General features: G+C 44.4%; 1 protein-coding gene across 1 annotated transcript in view; it reads left to right on the forward strand.

The window, feature by feature from the left end:
- The window catches only part of LOC145344348 (mucin-6-like), a 64,408-nt gene that overhangs the window by 212 nt on the left and 42,641 nt on the right, over positions 1-21,555 (forward strand). Inside the window, exons 2-4 of the mRNA XM_080191477.1 lie at positions 4,180-4,312; positions 17,013-17,262; positions 21,422-21,474. Coding sequence (XP_080047603.1) covers positions 4,180-4,312; positions 17,013-17,262; positions 21,422-21,474 — 436 coding nt within the window. The remainder of the gene's footprint in view (positions 1-4,179; positions 4,313-17,012; positions 17,263-21,421; positions 21,475-21,555) is intronic.

Genomic DNA, 21,555 nt, shown 5'->3' on the forward strand with positions numbered 1-21,555 from the left:
ACCCAGAGGAAACCATGCAGACATGGGGAGAATGGACAGACTCCACACAGACAGGGACTCAAGCTAGGAATTGAACCCGGGTTCCTGGTGCTGTGAGGCAGCATTGCTAATCACTGTGCCATGTGCCACGCTCTTCCCAATACTGTATTTTGAAGTTTCAACAAGTGTAATCCATGCCTTATATTTAATCTGTGCTCTAACTGTCCTGGTAATATTAGTTGGGACATGTAGAGAGGATCTTACTGAATATGTAACCTCTGCTGCACCTAATCCTAGAAGCATTTGATGAGACAACACCATGAGTTGTGAAAAGCTAGCATCTTTTATCCACTACACCATGGATTCTAAAACTGGGTTTTGTGGGACTCATCCAAGAATTCTGCAGCAGATCTGGTCATTTTAAATTTTTTTAAAAAGCTGTCCTTCCAGCTTTATGAATCAAAGACCAGTTGTTTCATTTTGTTAGACTGGCCACTGCATCTATTAGTAGCTACTAACAGCCAATGAACTGAGATGCCATCTTCTGATTGGATGAGCTGGAAATACTTTAAACTCACAAGCAATTGAGAGACTGAAACCACAGGGACCTGAGAGAGGGGCTGGGAGCTTGAGAGAGGGAACGGAGGCCGAGAGGATTCATGGTGGATTGAGAGAGAGGGAGTAGATTTTGTGAGAGACTGAGAGCATGGAGGCTTGAGAGAGGAAGTGGGAGCATAAGAGGGCGTGCAGAGAGCTTGAGAGAGAGAGAGATAGGGAATGGGGGCTCAAGACTTGGAGGGTGCGGGGGCCTGAGAGAGAGAGAGTGAGAGAGAAAGAATGGCCAAGAGAGAGGGAGTGACCAAGAGAGAGGGGGTGGAGGGCTTGAGAGAGGGGCTCAAGACTTAGAGGGTGCAGCTCTTGAGAGACAATTACTGAGAGAAAGGGAGTGGGAAGCTTGAGATAAAGACAGTGGGGGCTCAAGAGTAAGAGGGTGTGGGAACTTGAAAGAGGGAAGGATCCGGGGCTCAAGAGAGGAGGCATAAAGAAGGCTTACAGGGGCTTAAAGAAGAGAGGGAGTGGGGCTCATGAGAGAGAAAAAGGGTGGGGGCCTGAAAGAGGAGAGATAGGGGCTTGAGGGAGGAGGCAGCAGTCCAACAGAGGGAAATGGGCCTCAGAAGAGAGAATAGGGTCTCGAGAGACACTGGGGCCACAATGGGGGAAATCTGAGAAGTCCAAGAGAGTTCATGAGGGGCTACTGGGGCCCACGGGAGTCTGAGGGGGCTGCTGGGGTCCAAGGGAAACTGAGGGGGGCTGCTGGAGTCCAAGGGAATCTGAGGAGGGCTATACCCACAGGAGCTTGAGAGGCTGTGGTGGCACAAGAGAGATTTGCGTGTGTGAGGTGGGTGTGTAGGGTGAGTGTTTGTGCGTGTGTGTGTTTGTGTTTGTGTGTGTGTGTGTGTGTGTATTATGCACATGCTATGTGGGGGATGAATGTGTATGTGGAGTGTGTGTTTTGGGGGGCTGAGTGTGAGTGTGTGTGTGTGTGTGTTGGGGGGGGCGGAGTGGTGATGATGCTTGTAGGGTTTGAGAGTGTGTGTGTGTGTGTAATGTAAAGTCACCATGGTCCCAGATGACCATAGACTGCTCTCCTCTACACATTGTCCCCCTTTGGTGTGGGAGAGCTGACTGGTGGTGATTTAATCTGAGGATCGCCACACTTCAGGTGAGGGGCAAGGCAGGGCCTTCACGAATAACCTCAGGCAGTATGGGAATTGAACCCACCTGAAGGCATCCTCTCATCATGAACCAGCCCTCCTGCCAACTGAGCTAAACTGACCCTCCAAAAAGGAGTTGTATTGCAATGGCTGGGAATCAAAACCTTGTCTCCTGTGTGGTAGGCGAGAATTCTATCACTGAACCATGAGTATGTGTTTGGGATGAGTGTGTGTGTTTGCACGTGTGATTATATGTGTGCACATGAGTGTGCACGTGTGTGTGTGTGTGTGATGAATATATGCGGGAGTGAGTGGGAGAAACTAGTGTGTGTGGATGTGGGATGAGTGTATGGGAGTGAGTATGTGTGTGGGGTGGAATGAATGTGTGAAGTGTGTGTGTGTGCATGTATGTGAGAAGGTGAGTGTGTGTGGGAGGGGTGTGTATGTGTGGGGAGGAGGTGAATGAGTTTGTGTGTGTTGTGTGTGCACACCCGTATGAGAGAGGGGTATATTTGTGTCTGTCTGCCCATGATAGAACAGTGACTGTGTGCATAACATGAGAAAGATATGTGTGTGCGTGCACATTAGCGAGGGGGTGTGTGTGTGTGTGTGTACCACCATGTTAGGGGAGGTGATGTATTTTTATTCTTTAGAAAGCTTTCCCCTGTTTCAAACCCATTCTAACCCACTTTCTCTTGGCTTATTTGATGCTGGCATTGATAATCTTTGTTCTATTTCCCAGAGCTAATCTTAGTGATAAATATATATATTATACACCAGCAACAGAATATATTTGCTGATTTATTTTCCAGGGGGCTACCCTCCCAATAAGTGCCATCTGCTGGTGGACATGACCAGTATTTTTGGAAGGTGTCATCATTTGGTAGATCCTGTGCCATTTGAACAGGTGACAATTTTTTTTGCTTTTATTAAGACTCAGCACAGTTTTAGAACACATGGTTTACTTATTGATATGTTTTTCAATGATATTTTGAATTCATGGTCCACTTGAATTTCAAGGAAAATGTTCTAAATTTGCCCAACAATATGAAACTTTTGGTATTGTATCTGCTGTTGCCAATAATGTTTAAAAGAAGGAAAACAAATCTGAACTTCATTCTGTGTAACGTCATCTTCCAGCTCTAGATGCACTTTCAGCATTTTGTTCAATTTTGACTACCGTATCTTTCAACTTGTGAATGGTGAATTTGCTGGTTCTGACAAAATTCCTTAAGTGTGTATGTGATTTCATTAATCTCTCTGCTTATTTCTTCTTGGTGCTTTCCTTAATATGTGATTATTGTCCAGGGATGCTTGGGACTACAAATCTGGAATTAAGAATCTACTGATGGCCATGAAACTATTGTCAATTGTCGGAAAAACCCAGCTGGTTCACTGATGTCCTTTACAGAAGGAAATTTGTTGTCCTTACCTTGTCTGGCCTACATGTGACTTCAGAGCCATAGCAATGTGGTTGACTCTCAAATATCCTCCAAGAGCAACTAGGGAACCAATAAATGCTGGCCAACCAGTGATGCTCATATCCCATGAATGAATAAAAAAAATTACCCACATTCCAATACCACATTTAGAGGCAAGTCATGATTGTCAACAAATCTGTTTTTCGGTTGAGATCAGAGCTAAGTTGAAAGCAACTGCCTGTGGCTTTCAGTAGGATTTCTTGGCAAATTAAGAATTTGATCATGAGAGCAAAATCTGATCAAAACATATTGCTATGGTAATGTATCACTGTGCTGAACAATAGAGGGATACAAACGAATGGTCTAGTTGGGCTCATGAGATCATGAGCGGCACAGGTTTGGAGGGCCGAAGGGCCTGTTCCTGTGCTGTATTGTTCTTTGTTAATATCATTAGTGCTGGGGTGTGTTCATCACTCACAGAGTTCCTGATCCTAGCCTGGGAGGGCAGGCATTTTCCTATCAGGTCTGTAATGGAGTGACATTGGTAAAGGCCTAGCAGTGCATTACTAGCCTCCTACTCACACATTCACCCACTTGGCAGACTTCTGCAGGAAGATGGTGGAAACAGAACCCAAAAAGATTAGAATGAGACACTGCTTAGTATTGTACCTTCAGCCACTGAGTGAGACTCCTACTTTACACATTAAGGACAGCTACTCATATACTTTACTGTTTGAATGTTTGCATTGTGCATCCAACCCACTCACAAAAGTACTACCAAATACTAGCCTGTCAGACAGATATCAATGCATCTCAAAATTACGCCTCACCTGAAATTCACAACTCAGTTGGGATCCAGAGTTTTCAGGCATGATAGTGTGAAATTTTTCTGATCTTGAGATTCAGTCTAGGATTCTGAAGTCACATGGACTATTCTTGGTGTGATTTATTTATTTGGTGTGAAAGGTTTGTTGCAATGAATAGGTTCCAGATTTTTAAATTATCTTCAAATAATATTTTCTAGGACATACTTGGTTTTAACTTTTGCTGTTTCTGTCCTTTAGAAATGTCAGTTCGAGACATGTAACTACAAAAGGACTCAGGACTTTCTGTGCGCAGTTCTAGAGTCATATGCTCGTGCATGTGCAGCAAAGGGACTACTTTTGAATGGATGGAGAAACTCTGTACAAGGCTGCCGTAAGTATATAGCTAAGAGTAGTTCTCATAGGGATTGAAGCAGTTTGTCTGCATCAGTACCATAAGGAACTCACAATTCTGTCAGTTTCGGAAGTGTCAGGAGCCCTGGAAGAGAACGATTACAGACTAGATTTCTGGGAATGAGTTGGAACTGACCAGCTTTCTGGAAGTAAGTCTATACTGACCGTCTTTCTGGGAATGAGTTAGAACTGATTGGCTTTCTAAGAGCAAATTTGTACTGACCGGCTTTCTGGGAGTGAGTGAGTCCTGACAAACAGGTCAGCAGGTGTGTCTGTACTAACAGGGCATCTCTGATTTTGCTAGCAGAGATAGACATACTGAGGGTGAGCAATTCATTGCAGGGAGATTTTATAGAGGCCTTTTCAATGCCTGAAAAGGTGGTAGATATGGAAACCCTCACAGGATTTAAGAAGCAGTTAGATGAGCACTTGAAACATAATAGCATATATGATAACCCTGGGACTTGCATGGGGAATCACTGATTGACTTCCCTGTGGTAATTAAGAGTATTAAGAGTAGGAGTAGGCAATTCAGCCGTTCAACATTTAGTTGGAACATAACTGTTCTCATCTTGGTCTCAACTCCACCTTTCTGTGTGCTCCCCATAACCCTTCACCATGCTACAATTTAAGAACCTCCTCAAATTTATTTAATTTTCCAGAATTCACTGCACTCTGGGGTAGAGAATTCCACAGATGCATGATCCTTTGACACTTTCCACATTTCTGTTTTAAATCTTCCACCCCTTAGCCTAAACCTTTGGTCTCTCTGCAGTGACTTATTCTATTTTAGAATGCAGTCCATCAAGCCCTGGAAACTTATCAGCCTCTAGGTCTTACGGTTTTCCCAACACCTTTTTCTTGGTGATGATGATTATTTTAAGTTATTTCCTCCCTTTCACCACTTGTTCTTGAAGTATTCTTGGTTTGTTTTCTAAGTTTCTTACAATGAAGACAGACACAATTTACTTATTCAATCCTTCTGCCACTTCCTTATATTCCGTTATCAATTCCCCAAGCACAGTGTCTGGAGGACCAACACAATTTGGTCGGCATGGTAGCACAGTGGTTAGCACTGCTGCTTCACAGCTCCAGGATCCTAGGTTCGATTCCTGGCTCGGGTCACTGTCTGCGTGGAGTTTGCATGTTCTCCTCGTGTCTGTGTGGGTTTCCGCTGGGTACTCCGGTTTCCTCCCACAGTCCAAAGATGTGCGGGTTAGGTTAATTGGCCAGGCTAAGAAATTGCCCCTTAGTGTCCAGGGATGTGTAGGTTAGAGGGATTAGTGGGTATAATATGTGGGGGTAGGGCCTGGGTGGGATTGTGTTTGGTGCAGATTTGAAGGGCCTCTTTCTGCACTGTAGGGCTCTATGGTTCTAATTTTCTTGATTGGCAAGATGTAACAAATGGTATGTCACAAAGCTCCAACCTTGTACAATTGATATTGATACAATTGATACAATTGACCAAGATTGGTGGAACGGCAAATTGCGCGGAGGGTGTGGAGAGTCTGCAGAAGGATCTAGATAGGCTGGGCGAATGGGCCAGGAACTGGCAAATGGAATTTAATGTTGGCAAGTGCATGGTGGTCCACTTTGGTAAGAATAATGGTAGGAAGGATTATTACTTACGTGGAGAAAAACTGCAGCAGGCGACAGTGCAGAGGGACCTCAGGGTCCTTGTGCATGAGTCGCAAAAACCCAGCTTGCAGGTACAGCAGGTGGTCAGGAAGGCAAATGGGATGCTGGCCATCATAGCGAGGGGGATTGAATATAAAAGTAGGGAGGTCTTGCTGCGGCTGTATAGGGCATTGGTGAGACCGCAGCTGGAGTACTGTGTGCAGTTTTGGGCGCCGCACTTACGCAAGGATATTTTGGCCTTGGAGGGAGTGCAGAGGAGGTTTACTAGGCTGATACCGGAGTTGAGGGGGTTGAACTATGAGGAGAGGCTGAATAAACTAGGCTTGTACTCGTTAGAGTTTAGAAGAATGAGGGGAAATCTCATTGAGACGTACAAGATGTTGAATGGGATGGATAGGATAGAGGTGGAGAGGCTCTTCCCGCTCAGAAAGGACAGTAGGACTAGGGGGCACAGCCTCAAGATAAAGGGGGGGCGGTTTAGAACGGAGTTGAGGAGGAACTTCTTCACTCAAAGGGTGGTGAATCTCTGGAATTCTCTGCCCGTTGAGGTGGTGGAGGCTGCCTCGCTAAATATTTTTAAGACGCGGGTTGATGGGTTTTTGATAAGAGAGGGGATTAAGGGTTATGGGGAGAGGGCGGGAATGTGGAACTGAGCCACGACAGATCAGCCATGATCTTATTGAATGGCGGGGCAGGCTCGAAGGGCCAGATGGCCTACTCCTGCTCCTATTTCTTATGTTCTTATGATATAAATGACTTGGATGAAGGGACTGACAGTGTGGTTGCTAAATTTTCTGATGACACAAAGATAGGTTGGAAAATAAGTTGTGAAGAGGATATAAGGAGGCTGTAAAAAGATATAGATAAGATAAGTGAGTAGGGAAAGATCTGGCAAATGGGATATAATGTGCGAAAATTAGAAGTTGTCCATTTTTGCAAGAAAAGTAAAAATGGAGCAGATTATCTAAATGGTGATAGATTGCAGAGCTCCGAGAAGCAGAAAAGGATTCCACATGTCCTATTGCTGAATCAAAAGATTAGTATCCAGGCACAGCAAATAATTAGAAATGTTAATAGAATGCTGTTGTTTGGTGTGACGAAAATTGAATACAAGAGTAGGGAGATCATGCTTCAGTTATGCACGGTATTTGTCGGACCACGTCTGGACTACTGTCAACAATATTGGCCTCCTTATTTAAGGAAGGGTGTAAATGTGTTGGAAGCAGTTCAGAGAAGGTTTGCTGGACAAATGCTTGGAATGGGTGGGTAATCTAATGAGGAAAGATTGAACAGGCGAAGCTTGCATCCAATGGAGTTAGGAAACTAAGTACTTACAGCACTTTTTTAAAGCACCCTATTTTTTCCTGTATATCTGTCTTACTGTGTAACTACTGTTAAGGGACCAATAAACAACTCCCACAACAGACCTCTTACCTTTTCTATTACCTCTACCCAAACTGATTCTACATCTTGCCCTTTTTGAGTGAAGGTCATTTGTGGGTAGCACTGCTGCCTCACAGTGCCAGGGACCCGGGCTCAATTTCAGTCTGTGTGGAATTTGCACATTCTCTCTGTGTCTGCATGGGTTTCCTCTGGGTACTCCGGTTCCTCCCTCAGTCCAAAGATGTGCAGGTTAGGTTGATGGGCCATGTTAAATTGATCCTAGTGTCAGGGGGATTCACAGGGTAAATAAGTGGGGTTGCAGGAATGGGGTCTGGGTGGGATTGTGGTTGGTGCAAACTTGATGGGCCGAATGGCCTCCTTCTGCATACAGAGATTCTGTGATTAACAGAGCTATACTGCCACCTATTTTTAGGTTCCTGTCTCTTTGAAATGTTAAATATCCTTCAATATGCAGGTCTCAACCTTAGTCATCTTGCAACCACATCTTTATCAAATTTTATTTATGTCTATTTGTGGCAACAATTCTTCCATTTTGTTATGCCTGCTACCCACAATCAGATAAAGCGCCTTTAACTCTGTCTTTTTAACCATTTAAAAGTAAATCTCTGGCCTTGTTGCTGACACACTCTTCAATTTGTAATCTCTGTCCCTCCTTGCTGCATTCTGTTTCTCATTGTCCAAATTGCTCTTTATTACCTCATTGTTTCACTTTGATTTACCACATCTCTTCTCATCTGATCCCTTCTCCTCTTTGCACGGGGGAGCTGGAATGTATCATTGCGCAGAAGGTTCGCAAAATTTGTAAACACATGCAAGGGGTGATTCTCCCAAAAAAATTCTAAGTAGTGCATTAGAAAGTTTTAGATTGGCTAGGAGGGAGTTGAAGAGGGAGTTAAGAAGGGCTAAAAGAGGACATGAGATGACTTTGGCTGATAGGATTAAGGAGAACCCTAAGGCGTTTTACAGGTATGTCAAGAACAGAAGGTTGGTTGGGGCAAGATTAGGGCCAGTTACAGACAGTAGAGGGAAGTTGTGTGTGGAACCGGAGGAGATTGGAGAGGCGTTGAACCAATATTTCTCTTCGGTGTTCACGCAAGGGGACATGAATGTAGCTGAGGAGGACACTGGGGTGCAGGGGTGTAAAATAGATAGTATTGCAGTTGATACAGGGGATGTGCTGGATATTCTAGAGGGTTTGAAAATAGATAAGTCCCCTGGTCCGGATGGGATTTACCCTAGGATTCTCTGGGAGGCAAGAGAGGTGATTGCGGAGCCTCTGGCTCTGATCTTCAGGTCGTCGTTGGTCTCTGGTATAGTACCGGAAGATTGGAGGACAGCAAATGTTGTCCCATTGTTTAAGAAGGGGAGCAGAGACTTCCCTGGGAATTATAGACCGGTGAGTCTTACTTCTGTGGTGGGTAAGGTTTTGGAAAGGATTATTAGAGACAGGATTTATAGTTATTTGGAGAGTAATGAATTGATTAGAGACAGTCAGCATGGTTTTGTAGCGGGTAGGTCGTGCCTTACTAACCTTATCGAGTTCTTTGAGAAAGTGACCAAAGAGGTGGATAGGGGTAAGGCAGTTGACGTGGTGTATATGGATTTTAGTAAGGCGTTTGATAAGGTTCACCATGGTAGGCTTCTGCAGAAAATGCAGATGTATGGGATTGGGGGTGATCTAGGTAATTGGATCAGGAATTGGCTAGCAGATAGGAGACAGAGGGTGGTGGTTGATGGTAAATGTTCGTCATGGAGTTCGGTTACGAGTGGTGTGCCTCAGGGATCTGTTTTGGGGCCACTGCTGTTTGTAATTTTTATTAATGATCTGGATGAGGGTATAGTTGGGTGGATTAGTAAGTTTGCTGATGACACCAAAGTCGGAGGTGTGGTAGATTGCGAGGAAGGGTGTCATAGTTTGCAGGGTGACTTAGAAAGGTTGCAGAGCTGGGCCGCGAGGTGGCGGATGGAGTTTAATGTGGAGAAGTGTGAGGTAATTCATTTCGGTAGGAATAACAGATGTGTTGAGTATAGGGCTAACGGGAGGACTTTGAATAGTGTGGAGGAGCAGAGGGATCTAGGTGTATGTGTACATAGATCCCTGAAAGTTGGGAATCAAGTAGATAAGGTTGTTAAGAAGGCATACAGTGTCTTGGCGTTTATTGGTAGGGGGATTGAATTTAGGAGTCGCAGCGTCATGATGCAACTGTACACAACTCTGGTGCGGCCGCACTTGGAGTATTGTGTGCAGTTCTGGTCCCCACATTACAGGAAGGATGTAGAGGCTTTGGAGAGGGTGCAGAGGAGGTTTACCAGGATGTTGCCTGGTATGGAGGGGAGATCCTATGAGGAGAGACTGAGGGATTTAGGGTTGTTTTCGTTGGAAAGAAGGCGGCTAAGAGGGGACCTTATTGAAACATATAAGATGATTAGATGTTTAGACAGGGTGGATAGTGATAGCCTTTTTCCTAGGATGGAGAAAGCTAGCACGAGGGGGCATGGCTTTAAATTAAGGGGGGGTAGTTATAGGACGGATGTCAGGGGTAGGTTCTTTACCCAGCGGGTGGTGAGGGATTGGAATGCCCTGCCAGCTGCAGTTGTAAATGCGCCTAGTTTGGGGGCGTTTAAGAGATCTGTGGATAGGTTTATGGACGAAATGGGATTGGTTTAGATTAGTGGGTTAATAAGAACATAAGAACATAAGAAATAGGAGCAGAAGTAGGCCATCTGGCCCTTCGAGCCTGCCCCGCCATTCAATAAGATCATGGCTGATCTGTCGTGGCTCAGTTCCACTTTCCCGCCCTCTCCCCATAACCCTTAATCCCTTCTCTTATCAAAAACCCATCAACCCGCTTCTTAAAAATATTTAGCGAGGCAGCCTCCACCACTTCAACGGGCAGAGAATTCCAGAGATTCACCACCCTTTGAGTGAAGAAGTTCCTCCTCAACTCCGTTCTGAACCGCCCCCCCTTTATCTTGAGGCTGTGCCCCCTAGTCCTACTGTCTTTTTTGAGCGGGAAGAGTCTTTCCACCTCTATCCTATCCATCCCATTCATCATCTTATACGTCTCAATGAGATCTCCCCTCATTCTTCTAAACTCTAACGAGTACAAGCCTAGTTTATTCAGCCTCTCCTCATAGCTCAACCCCCTCAACTCCGGTATCAGCCTAGTAAACCTCCTCTGCACTCCCTCCAAGGCCAAAATATCCTTGGCCTCAGCTATTTACCATTTATATAGATGATCTGGAGGAGGGAACCGAGTGTAGGGTGTCGAAATTTGCTGATGACACCAAGATTGGGGGAAAGGCAAATTGTGCGGAGGGTGTGGAGAGTCTGCAGAAGGATCTAGATAGGCTGGGCGAATGGGCCAGGAAATGGCAAATGGAATTTAATGTTGGCAAGTGTGAGGTGGTCCACTTTGGTAGGAAGAATGGTAGGAAGGACTATTACTTACGTGGCGAAAAACTGCAGCAGGCGACGGTGCAGAGGGACCTCGGGGTCCTTGTGCATGAGTCGCAAAAACCCAGCCTGCAGGTGCAGCAGGTGGTCAGGAAGGCGAATGGGATGCTGGCCTTCATAGCGAGGGGGATTGAATATAAAAGTAGGGAGGTCTTGCTGCAGCTGTATAGGGCATTGGTGAGGCCGCAGCTGGAGTACTGTGTGCAGTGTTGTTTTTTTTTAAAAGCTGGTCGGCGCAACATCGTGGGCCGAAGGGCCTGTTCTGCGCTGTAATGTTCTATGTTCTATGTTCTAAGTATCGAATTCATGTAAAACCTGGAGTAAGATTTTTTTTTCAGTGGAGTTTGAAAAAGAATCTTCCAGACTCTGTGCACTGCTGGCTGCACTAGCGTGAATCATGCTGAAAAGCTGGGGGTGGGGCCTATTCCTGCTGGAGAGGCTGGCAACATAGCACTGAATGGGCCATTGCACATGCACATGCACTGATCTATTGGCACAGGGATCAGCGCACGCACAGTGGCCCCTATCTGTCGGCCTCCTGATTGCTGGGCAGCTCAATTCTGGCCAGCCCACAACCCGCACAAGCTGGCCCTCTCATCCCCAGCATGGCACGATTGCTGCCCTCCGCCCTCCTCCCCCCAATCCGGGATATGTCCAGGCCAGTCTCAAGCCGCCACCTCTCCCGGCCCACCTTGATCTCTAACCGCCCCACCTGCCCCATATAACACCCCACCGGCAGTTCCAAATGCCCCAGCCCTCCACAGTTCTGACCCACTTCAGCAGGTTGCCCCCCTACCCCGATGGCCAGCTCTAATCACTGGCCTCCTTCTCTCCCCCACTGATCCTGACTGCTGTTTGACAGCGGGCCCTCCCCACCCCACTGATTGCCCCCTGTATCATTCCCTGCCCCCATTAGGCCCCACCCCTTGGCTTGCCCCATGCCCAATGGGCAGTGCTAACATGCTCCCTGGGCATTGGCACTTTGCCCTTGAACAGTGCCAGGGGCAAAGTTTGGCACTGCCAAGGTGCCAAAATCCATGGAATATACCCCTCTAGGGGCTTCGTTTGTCCCCTTCTCTCCAACGGTGTCGAGCTGCTAGTTCCCCTCAGGTAGGGAGTTATAGTAATCCCTACTGGAGTGAAATAGTCCTGGCAGTGGGAAGGTGTTAGCAGGCTTGGAGGCCTCAGTCCTGGGCCCACTAAAGCTATTTAAATTACATTAAAATGACCTTGTGAATATCGAATGCAGCTCTGCGCTGATTTCTGGCATGGAGCTGAAGGCACTGGAAATGCAGCATTGGGAAACATACTCGGATCTGGGCACCCAGCACAGATCACACTAATTGGGCATTGCTTAATGTTTCACTCCGGGAAGGCTAAAAGCCTAGCTTCCAGCTAGCTAGCCAAATTTCCAATACCAAACTGAAAATTAATTCTGAGATTTTTTCCTGGCGGGGAGAGCCACCTGAATTTAACTTGTCAATCAATCTTCCTTCTCACAATGCAGGGTCATAAAAGATCTCAAAGTACCTGAGGTCAAGAGTAAAAATAAACAAAACTCCATTTAAACCATTGAAGCAACAGTAAAAGGACTTCTAACCAGACAGTCCAGCAACAATGAAAAAAAAATCTAAAGCTGCTTAACTGCAGAAAACATGATTTAAAAAAAACTCTTAAAAGTACACAAACGTCACATTAGGTTTAGTAGAGGGTGTCATTATTCAGAATGGGTAATGTGCTAGGGGTCCTGGAGTTTGTCATTGCAGGAGAGGTCCTGGAATATGTGATTAGCAATAGAATGTGAAATTGTCCATTTTCATATAATCTCTGCAATGCAGAAGAGGGCATTCAGCCCATCAAATCTGTCCAATTCTCTTATAGTGTATCTAACCCCAGCCCTCTCCCCTGTCCTAACCACACACTTTAACCTGGTGTTGTGAGACTTTTTACTGTGTCTATCCACACACTTACCATGGCTAATCCATCTAATCTACACATCTTGGGAAATTAAGGGCCAATTTTTAACATGGCCAATCCACCTGACCTGCACATCTTTAGACTGTGGGAGGAAATTAGGACACCCGGATGAAACCCATACAGACACGGGGAGAATGTGCAAACTGCACACAGTCACCTAAGATTGAAATTGAACTCTGATCCTTGGAACTTTGAGGCAGCAGTGCTAACCACTGTGCCACCATGCCAAATTAATAAAGCTCCCTGAGTGTCATTACACTTTTGTCCTTAATGGTATTTGAAGAGTTGTGGAAGTGTGTTACTGCGCACAGAGGTATTGGGGATTTATTAATACACAAAGAGCCCATAGGAGCTTCTCTCTATTTCTTTCATGGGATGTGGGCATTGCCGCCTAGGCCAGCATTTATTGCTCATCTAATTTCTCTTGACAAGGTAGTAGAGAGCCAACTTCTTGATTTTCTGTAGTCCATGTGGTGTCAAGACAGAGTTCCAGGAATTTGACTCAGTGGCAGTGAAGAAACGTTAATGTAGGTCCAAGTGAGAATGGTGTGTGGCTTTGCAGGGGGTTTGCACATGATGACGTTCCTACACGTCTGCCGTTGTAGATGGTAGTGGTCATGGATTTGGAAGTAGTAATGAAGGAATATTGGATGAGTTGCAGCAACACATCATGGAGGTGGTACATACTGCTGCCACTCTGGGACAGTAGAAGAGGGAATGCTTATTGGAAGTGATGGATGGGGTGCCAGTCAAGTTCACTGCTTTGTTCTAGATGATATCAAGCTTCTTGAGTTGTGTTGCAGTTGCACTCATCCAAACGTTGATGAGTATCCCCTCACACTTGAACAGGCTTAAGAAAGTCACAAGGTGAGTTATTCTCCATAGAACAGTCAATTTTTGCAGTCAGTTTAGTTTCTGGTCAATGATAGGATGCTGCCCACGATGCTGATAGTAAGATTCTTTCTTGTTGGAGCTGATCATTGGCTGGAATTTGTGAGGCACACATATTACTTTCCACTTAGTAGCCAAATCCAGGTCTTGCTACAGATGGGAATGGACTGCTTCACTATCCAATGAGTCATAAATGGTGCTAAACATTGTACAATTACCAGCAAACACCTCCACTTCTGACCTGATGATGGAGGGAAGGTCACTGAAGAATCAGCCAAAGATAGTCGGGCCTGGGACAATGTCTTGAGGAATTCCTTAGACTGAGGTGACTGATCTCCCACAAATATAGCCATCTTGTTTTGTTCAGGGATGATTACAACCGGTGAAGAATTTTCACCCTGATTCTCGTTAACCGTAGTGCTAGGGCTCCTTGATGCCATGCTTGGTCAAATGCTTTCTTGATGTCAAGGACAATCATTCTCACCTCACCTCTTAAGCTCAGCACTTTGTCCTGTTTGGACCAAAGTATAATGAGGCCAGGAGCTGAGTGGCCCTGGCAGAATCCTAACTGAGCATCAGTAAACTGGTTATTGTTTAGGAAGTGTCTTTTGATGTATTGTTGACAACCCCTTCTGTTATTTTGCCAATGGGCAAGTGGAGATTGATGTGGTGATAATCAGCCAGATTAGATTTGCTCTGTTTTTGTGGACAGGACATACCTGGGCAATATTCCACACTAAGACAGAAGCAAAGTACAGCTGATGCTGGAATCTGAAACAAAAACACAAAATGCTAGAAAATCGCTGCAGGTCTGACAGCATCTGTGGAGAGAGAATAGAGCCAATGTTTCAAGTCGGAATGACTCTTTGTCAGCCATGTTGACACTTCAGTTTTAGGTACGCCTTGTGCTGTCCTGGCACGTCCTGCTGAACTCTTTATTGAAACAGGGTTGATTCCTCAGCTTGATGGTAATGGTAGAGTGGAGGATATGCTGAGCCATGAGGTTACAGGTTGTGGTTGAGTACTATTTTGCTGCTGTTGATGTTCCACAATATCTTGTGAATGTCCATTTTTGAGTTGCTAGACTTGTTCAAAATCTATCCGATTTAGCATAGTGGTCGTGCCAAACAAAACATTGGAGCATATCCTAAATGTGAAGATCAGACTTTGGGCCCAATGTTACCATTTGGAGTCTAAGGGCCGGATCCAGGCGTATGACAGATCCGAGTCAGGAATCCCCTTTGCAGCGCACCCATGTGCTTTTTGCCGGCTCCGGTCCGATCTGCGCAGTGGGCGGGGCTTAGCGTTGCCAGAACGATCGGAGCTCTGAACTGCGCTGGCGCAGTTCGAAATAAAAATGAAGCAGCGCGCCTAGGCGGGAAAGAAAAGAAAGCAGAGAGAGTGGCTCTCCAACACATGGAAGAGTTGGCAATAATTATACCTCCTCTTGTTAGAGAAAATATTGTTCTAACAATCTGATAATGCTATTAAATTCAAAGCTTTTGTTGAAAGATTACATTTGCATCTATTTCAACTGTCTGCTTTTGTCTCAGTAATGAATGTGAGCTGTTTGGGTTATTTTGGGCTGATTGTGTCTACTTTCAGGGCTCAAATGAAAAATAAAATTTGCATTTCTGAGAATCTTCAACCACACAGAACAAAGTACATCCATATGATTTTAAGTTTCTGTTACAGAGACGTCTCCCCATCGACATATTGTAAAATAAATATACAACAAACCCAGTACTTGTAGCACATATTCTGAAGCAACGGTTCTTTAGAAGAAATTTGTAGTCCCAGGAACATCTAGGATGTACTTAAACAGTGTCAAAAGTTTAATATTTTAGACCAAATGAATGTAATGGTAGTTTATGCAGCAAAATCAGTTTATTAACTTCCTGAAGTGAAACAATATTTTGAAAAAAGATGCTCTTTATTGTTAAAGGATAGGAATTAAAACATTCAATGGTTTGCATGCCTGGAGTGGTTTATGCCCCCTTCCCCCCTCCCGACTAGAGATCCATCCTGCCCCTGATTTTTGGTAAAATCGGGCCCTTTGTCTCTCCCAGGAATGTATGATGATCACATCTACCAGAAGAGGCATCTGCAACTAGAATATTGATGAGGATGAGATCAAGAGGTTTTTCCCTCTTTTTGGTTTCCTCACCTCCAGACCCAGTCCTGGAGCTATGTCCGTTAGGACTTAGTCAGCTTGGTTATTAGCGGTGCTACTGAACCAGTCTGGGTAATAGACACTGAAGTCTTCCATGCAAATACACACTATGCCCTTGTCACCCTCGCTGCTTCCTCCAACTGGTGTTCAAAATTAAAGAGTTACTGATTAATTAACTTAGGTTGTGATGGGAGCAGTGATGATGAGCAGGAGGTTTCCTTGCCCATGTTTGACCTCATGACTTGAGAGTTTCTGGGGTGCAGAGTCAACGTTAACAACTCTTAAGCCAACTCCCTCCTTCCTGCATATCACTGTGCTGCCACCTCAGCGTTGGTGATGGTGGCCCTAAGGGACTTTGTCTGTAAGGTATGATTCTATGAATATGATGATGTCAGGCTATTGCTTGACTACTCCGAAGTACAGCTCTTCCAACTTTGGCACAGGTCCCAGATGTGAGTTAGGAGGACTTCACAGGCCAGGGCTTGCCATTGTCACTTCTATTGCCTAAGACACTCCACAGGGTGATTTGTCTAGTTTCATTCATTTTTGTGGTGATATGATGCCACTGAAAGGCTTGCCAGATCATTTTAGAGACCATTTAAGAGTCAACAACATTTCTTGTAATGTAGCCCAATTAGGAACAGCACATTTTATTCCCTAAAAGGCATCAGATAACCAGATGGATTTTATGATATTCAACATGGTTGCTATCACTGAGACTAGCTTTTTTAAAATTCTAGACTTATTAAATTAAATTAAATTTCACCAGCTGCCGTGGTGGGATTTGAACCTGTGTCCCAGCACATTAACCTCGGCCTCTGGATTACTAGTCTGGTGATATTGCTATGCCATTACCTGTCCAACATAGTAAAGCTTATTTTGTTTGTTTTAATCTTTGAAATCTTGTAGATTTATCTTGGGTGGGTAATTGGGATTTACTATACAATAAACAAAATATACTACATACTACTATAAACAAGAAGTTACTGGTCCCTTCTGACATATGGCATTGGTTTCACTGTAGTGCTTTCTATGGTCATCCTGTTGGAGTATGATGCTAAGTAATATTGGAGGCAACCAAATAAAGAGGGTCAGAAAGGAGTTTGAATGTATTTGTAAATTGTTGTGTTTTTTTTTCAGAAATCACGTGCCCTGATCATCAGATTTTTAGTTACAATGCCAGAGCATGTGATCGCACCTGTGTGTCCCTATCTGACCGAGACTTTGAATGCACTGCAACTGATGTCCCCGTTAATGGTTGTATCTGTCCAACACGCACGTATCTTGATCTTCTTGGTAAATGTGTTGAAGCATCAAAATGCCAGTGCATGCTCAAAAATGGTGACTATTTAGGCCCAGGCAAATCAACCATCATTAACTCTGAGACTTGGTGAGTAAGCATGGTAGAACTCATCAGCAGGAAAACAAGTAAACATTTAAAGTACAGCATGAGCTTTTAAATCAGCAACAGTGATGTTGGTGCCAAAGGTTTTGCACTTCTATGTAACACTACTGTCTTCTGTTTAAATGGAGATGTTTGCCTATTAATTTTAAATCAGTGATAGATGAATGTCATGTACGAGCATTAAAAATATGTCCACTAATATCACAAGCAGAGACAACGTGTGCATAGAGCAAAGAAAATTACAGCACAGGAACAGGCCCATCGGCCCTCCAAGCCTGCACCAACTATGCTGCCCAAATGAACTAAAACCCCCGACCCTTCCGGGGGCCATATCCATCTATTCCCATCCTATTCATGTATTTGTCAAGGTGCCTCTTAAAAGTCACTATTGTGTCTGCTTCCACTACCTCGCACAGCCATGAGTTTCATGCATAGCATGTAAAAAAACTTGCCTCGTACAACTCCTTTAAACCTTGCCCCTCACATTTAAACTTATGCCCCCTAGTAATTGACTCTTTCACCCTGGGAAAAAGATTCTAGCTATCCACTCTGTCCGTACCCCTCATAATATTGTAGACTTTTATCAGGTTGTCCCTCAACCTCTTTCATTCCAGTGAGAGCAAACCAAGTTTCTCCATCCTCTCCTCATAGCTAATGCTCTCCATACCAGGCAACATCCTGGTAAATCTTTTCTGTACCCTCTCCAAAGCCTCCACATTCTTCTGGTAGTGTGGCGACCAGAATTGAACACTGTATTCCTAACTAAGGTTTTATACAGCTGCAACATGACTTGCCAATTTTTAAACTCAGTGTCCCGGCTAAAGAAGGCAATATGCCATATGCCTTCTTGATTGCCTTCTCCACGTGCGTTGCCACTTTCAGTGATCTGTGTACCTGTACACCCAGATCCCTCTGCCTGTTAATACTCTTAAGGGTGCTGCCATTTACTGTATATTTCCTATTTGTATTAGACCTTCCAAAATGTATTACCTCACATTTCTGCAGATTAAACTCTATTTGCCATCTCTTTGCCCAAGTCTCCAACTGATCTATATCCTGCTTTATCCTCTGACGGTTCTCACTGCTATCTGTAGTTCCACCAACCTTTATGTCATCCCCAAACTTATTAATCAAATCAGTTACATATTCCTCCAACTCATTTATATATATTACAAACAGTAAAGGTCCCAGCATGATCCCTGAGGAATGCCACTTGTCACAGCTTCCATTCAGAAAGGCATCCTTCCACTAGTACCCTGTTTTCTATGATCGAACCAGTCCTGTATCCATCCTGCCAGCTCACCTCTGATCTTGTGCAGCTTCACCTTCTGTACCAGTCTGCCATACAGCATCCACTGCTCTACCCTCATCAATCATCTTTGTCACTTCCTCAAAAAACTCAGTCAAGTTTGTGAGACACGACCTTCCCTTCACAAAACCATGTTGCCTCTCATTAATACATCCACTTATTTCCAAATGGGAATAAATCTTGTCTCGAAGAATCCTCTCCAATAATTTCCCTGCCATTGATGAAAGGTTCACCGGCCTGTAATTATGCTACCCTTCTTAAACAAAGGAACAATATTGGCTCTTCTCCAATCCTCTGGGACCTCCGCTGTAGCAAGTGAGGATACAAAGATTTCTCTCAGGGTCCCAGCAATTTCTTTCCTTGCCTCTCTCAGTATTCTGGGGTATATTTCATCAGGCCCTGGAGCCTTGTCTACATTAGTGTTTCTCAAAATCCCCAATACCTCCTCCTTTTTGATCTCAACATGACCCAAACTATCTACACACCCACAAAATCCCCCTCTTTGGTGAATACCTGTGCAAAGTACTCATGTAATGCCGCGCCCATTTCCTCTGGCTCCATGCATAGGTTCCCTCTCTGTCCTTGAGTGGGCCAACTCTATCCCTGGCTACCCTCTTGCTAGTGATACATGTATAAAAAGCCTTGGGATTTTCCTTAATCCTGCTGGCCAATGATTTTTCGTGATCCATTTTAGCCCTCCTTACTCCTTGCTTAAGTATCTTTCTACTTTACGACTTGCTTAAGTTTCTTTCTACTTCCCTTGTATTCCAAACTTGCTTTGTGTGTTTCCAGCCTCCTAGCCTTGACAAATGCTTCCTTTTTCTCATTGACTTGGTTTATCTCTTGTTTTCCAAGGTTCCTGAAACGTGCCATATATATTATTGTTGTTCACAACATGGGTTTGAATTTTGTGACTATCCCGGTAGATAGGAATAGTGATTGGAAGATGGGTCAAGACACAGTTATGTTGGGTTTCTACTGAATCATGAAATTTTCATCTGAGTTATGAGCCAAAAGCCCTCCCTATCCATTTAAGGCTATTATTTAAGGTGGGCAGATACAGTATTTGGAAGCACACCACATGGAACTTGGGCAGTGCACATGAAACTAGGATAGTCACCTGAAGCGTTTACATCATGCATGAAGTTGAGGCACTACACATGGAGTGTGGACATTGCACATGGAATATGGGTACTTGACATGGAGTATGGGCATTTCATATTGGAACATGTAGCCTGGACACTTCACGTGGCACACGGACAGTTCACATGGAGCACAGACGTAGAGCATAAGTAATTCACATTGAACCTTGACAATTCACCTGGGGCCTAGGCAATCCACATGGAGCGTGAGTAATTCATATCGAGCAAGATGCTTCACGGGCACTTTATTAGCTGAGGCATAGAGTTTAAGAGTAGGGAGATTATGCTGAAACTGCATAAAACATCGGTTAAGCCGTAGCTAGAATATCATGGAATCTACATTATAGGAGTAATGGAATCCACATTATAGGAGGGATGTGATAACATTGGAAAGAGTACACAGTAGATTTACCAGGAATATTGCATGCAGTTCTGGTCACCACATTAGCAGAAGTATATGGAAGCTTTGGAGAGATTGCAAAGAAGGTTTAGCAGGATGTTGCCTGATCTCAAGGGTGTTGATTGTGAGGAGAGGTTGAATAAACTAGGATTGTTTTCACTGGAAAAGTGGAAGCTGAGGAGACGCCTGATAGAGGTCTACAAGATTACGAGAGGGTTAGAGTGGATAGTCAGAGGGTTTTTCCAAGGGTGGAAGTGTCAATTACAAGGGGGCACACGTTCAAGGTGAAAGGCGGAAAGGTTTAGGGAGATGTGTGGGGGACGTTTTTCACACAGAGAGTGATGAGAGCCTGGAATGCTTTGCCAGAGAAGGTGGTGGAAGCAGGCATCTTAGCAACATTTAAGAGGCATCTGGATGAGTACATGAATAGAAAGGAAATAGCGGGATATGGACCAAGTAAGCTTAGTTAGAGCATCATAATTGGCACAGACTTGTTCCTGTGCTGTACCTTTCTTTGCTCTTTGATATTGTTTGGGTTGGAGAGTTTCAGTTATGACAAGAGATCGGATAGACTGGGGGTGTTTTCCTTGGAGCAGAGGAGATTGAGGGGGGATATATATTGATTCTAATGAATCTAATGATTGAGATATATAAAATTATGAGGGGAATGATAGAGTAGATAGGAAGAAACTTTCTCCTTGAGAGACCAATGACTAGAGGGCATAGATTTAAGGAGAGAGGTAGGAGGTTTGGAAGGGTTGTGAGGGAAGACTATTTTACCCCAGGGGGTGTGGGAGTCTGGAACTCTCCTGAAAGGATGATGGAGACAGAGACCATCTGAACATTTGAGAAGTATTTAGGTGTGCATTTCTGACTCCAAAGCCTACAAGGCTATGGGCTAAGTGCTAGGAAATAGGATTATAATAGATAGGTGGTTGTTTTTGACTGGTACAAATATGATGGACCAAAGGGCCTTTACTATGCTGTATACATCTATGACTCTATGGGGCCTGGGCAATCCGCACGGAGCCCGGGCAATCCGCACGGAGCCCGGGCAATCCACGCAGAGCCCGAGCAAATCATCTTCTGTGCAAGAATCCACTTGGAAAGTCGGCTTTAGAACAGAATGCATTTAGAACATACGTTAGAACAGAATAGTGGAATATAGATGTGTAAAATTAAAGGAGAATCAAGCAATGAGTGAAGTTTTTGAATCTGAGTTCTATTAAGTGACCTACAGTTGATCTGATTATTATCTCAATATCATGCTTTTTTTCTCTGTCTTCTCTACAGGTACTGTAGGAATGGGAAACTGAAGCGCACAGGCCAACCTCCAGTCTTCAAAGGTCCAACAAAATTCCCCCTTTTTTTCAGTTATGTGCATATTATATTTAACTTAATTTATAAATATGTTTGAAATGGCACAA

Source organism: Carcharhinus amblyrhynchos, chromosome 6, assembly GCF_965287045.1.
Source record: "Carcharhinus amblyrhynchos chromosome 6, sCarAmb.v2.hapA, whole genome shotgun sequence".
NCBI classification, from domain to species: Eukaryota; Metazoa; Chordata; class Chondrichthyes; order Carcharhiniformes; family Carcharhinidae; genus Carcharhinus; species Carcharhinus amblyrhynchos.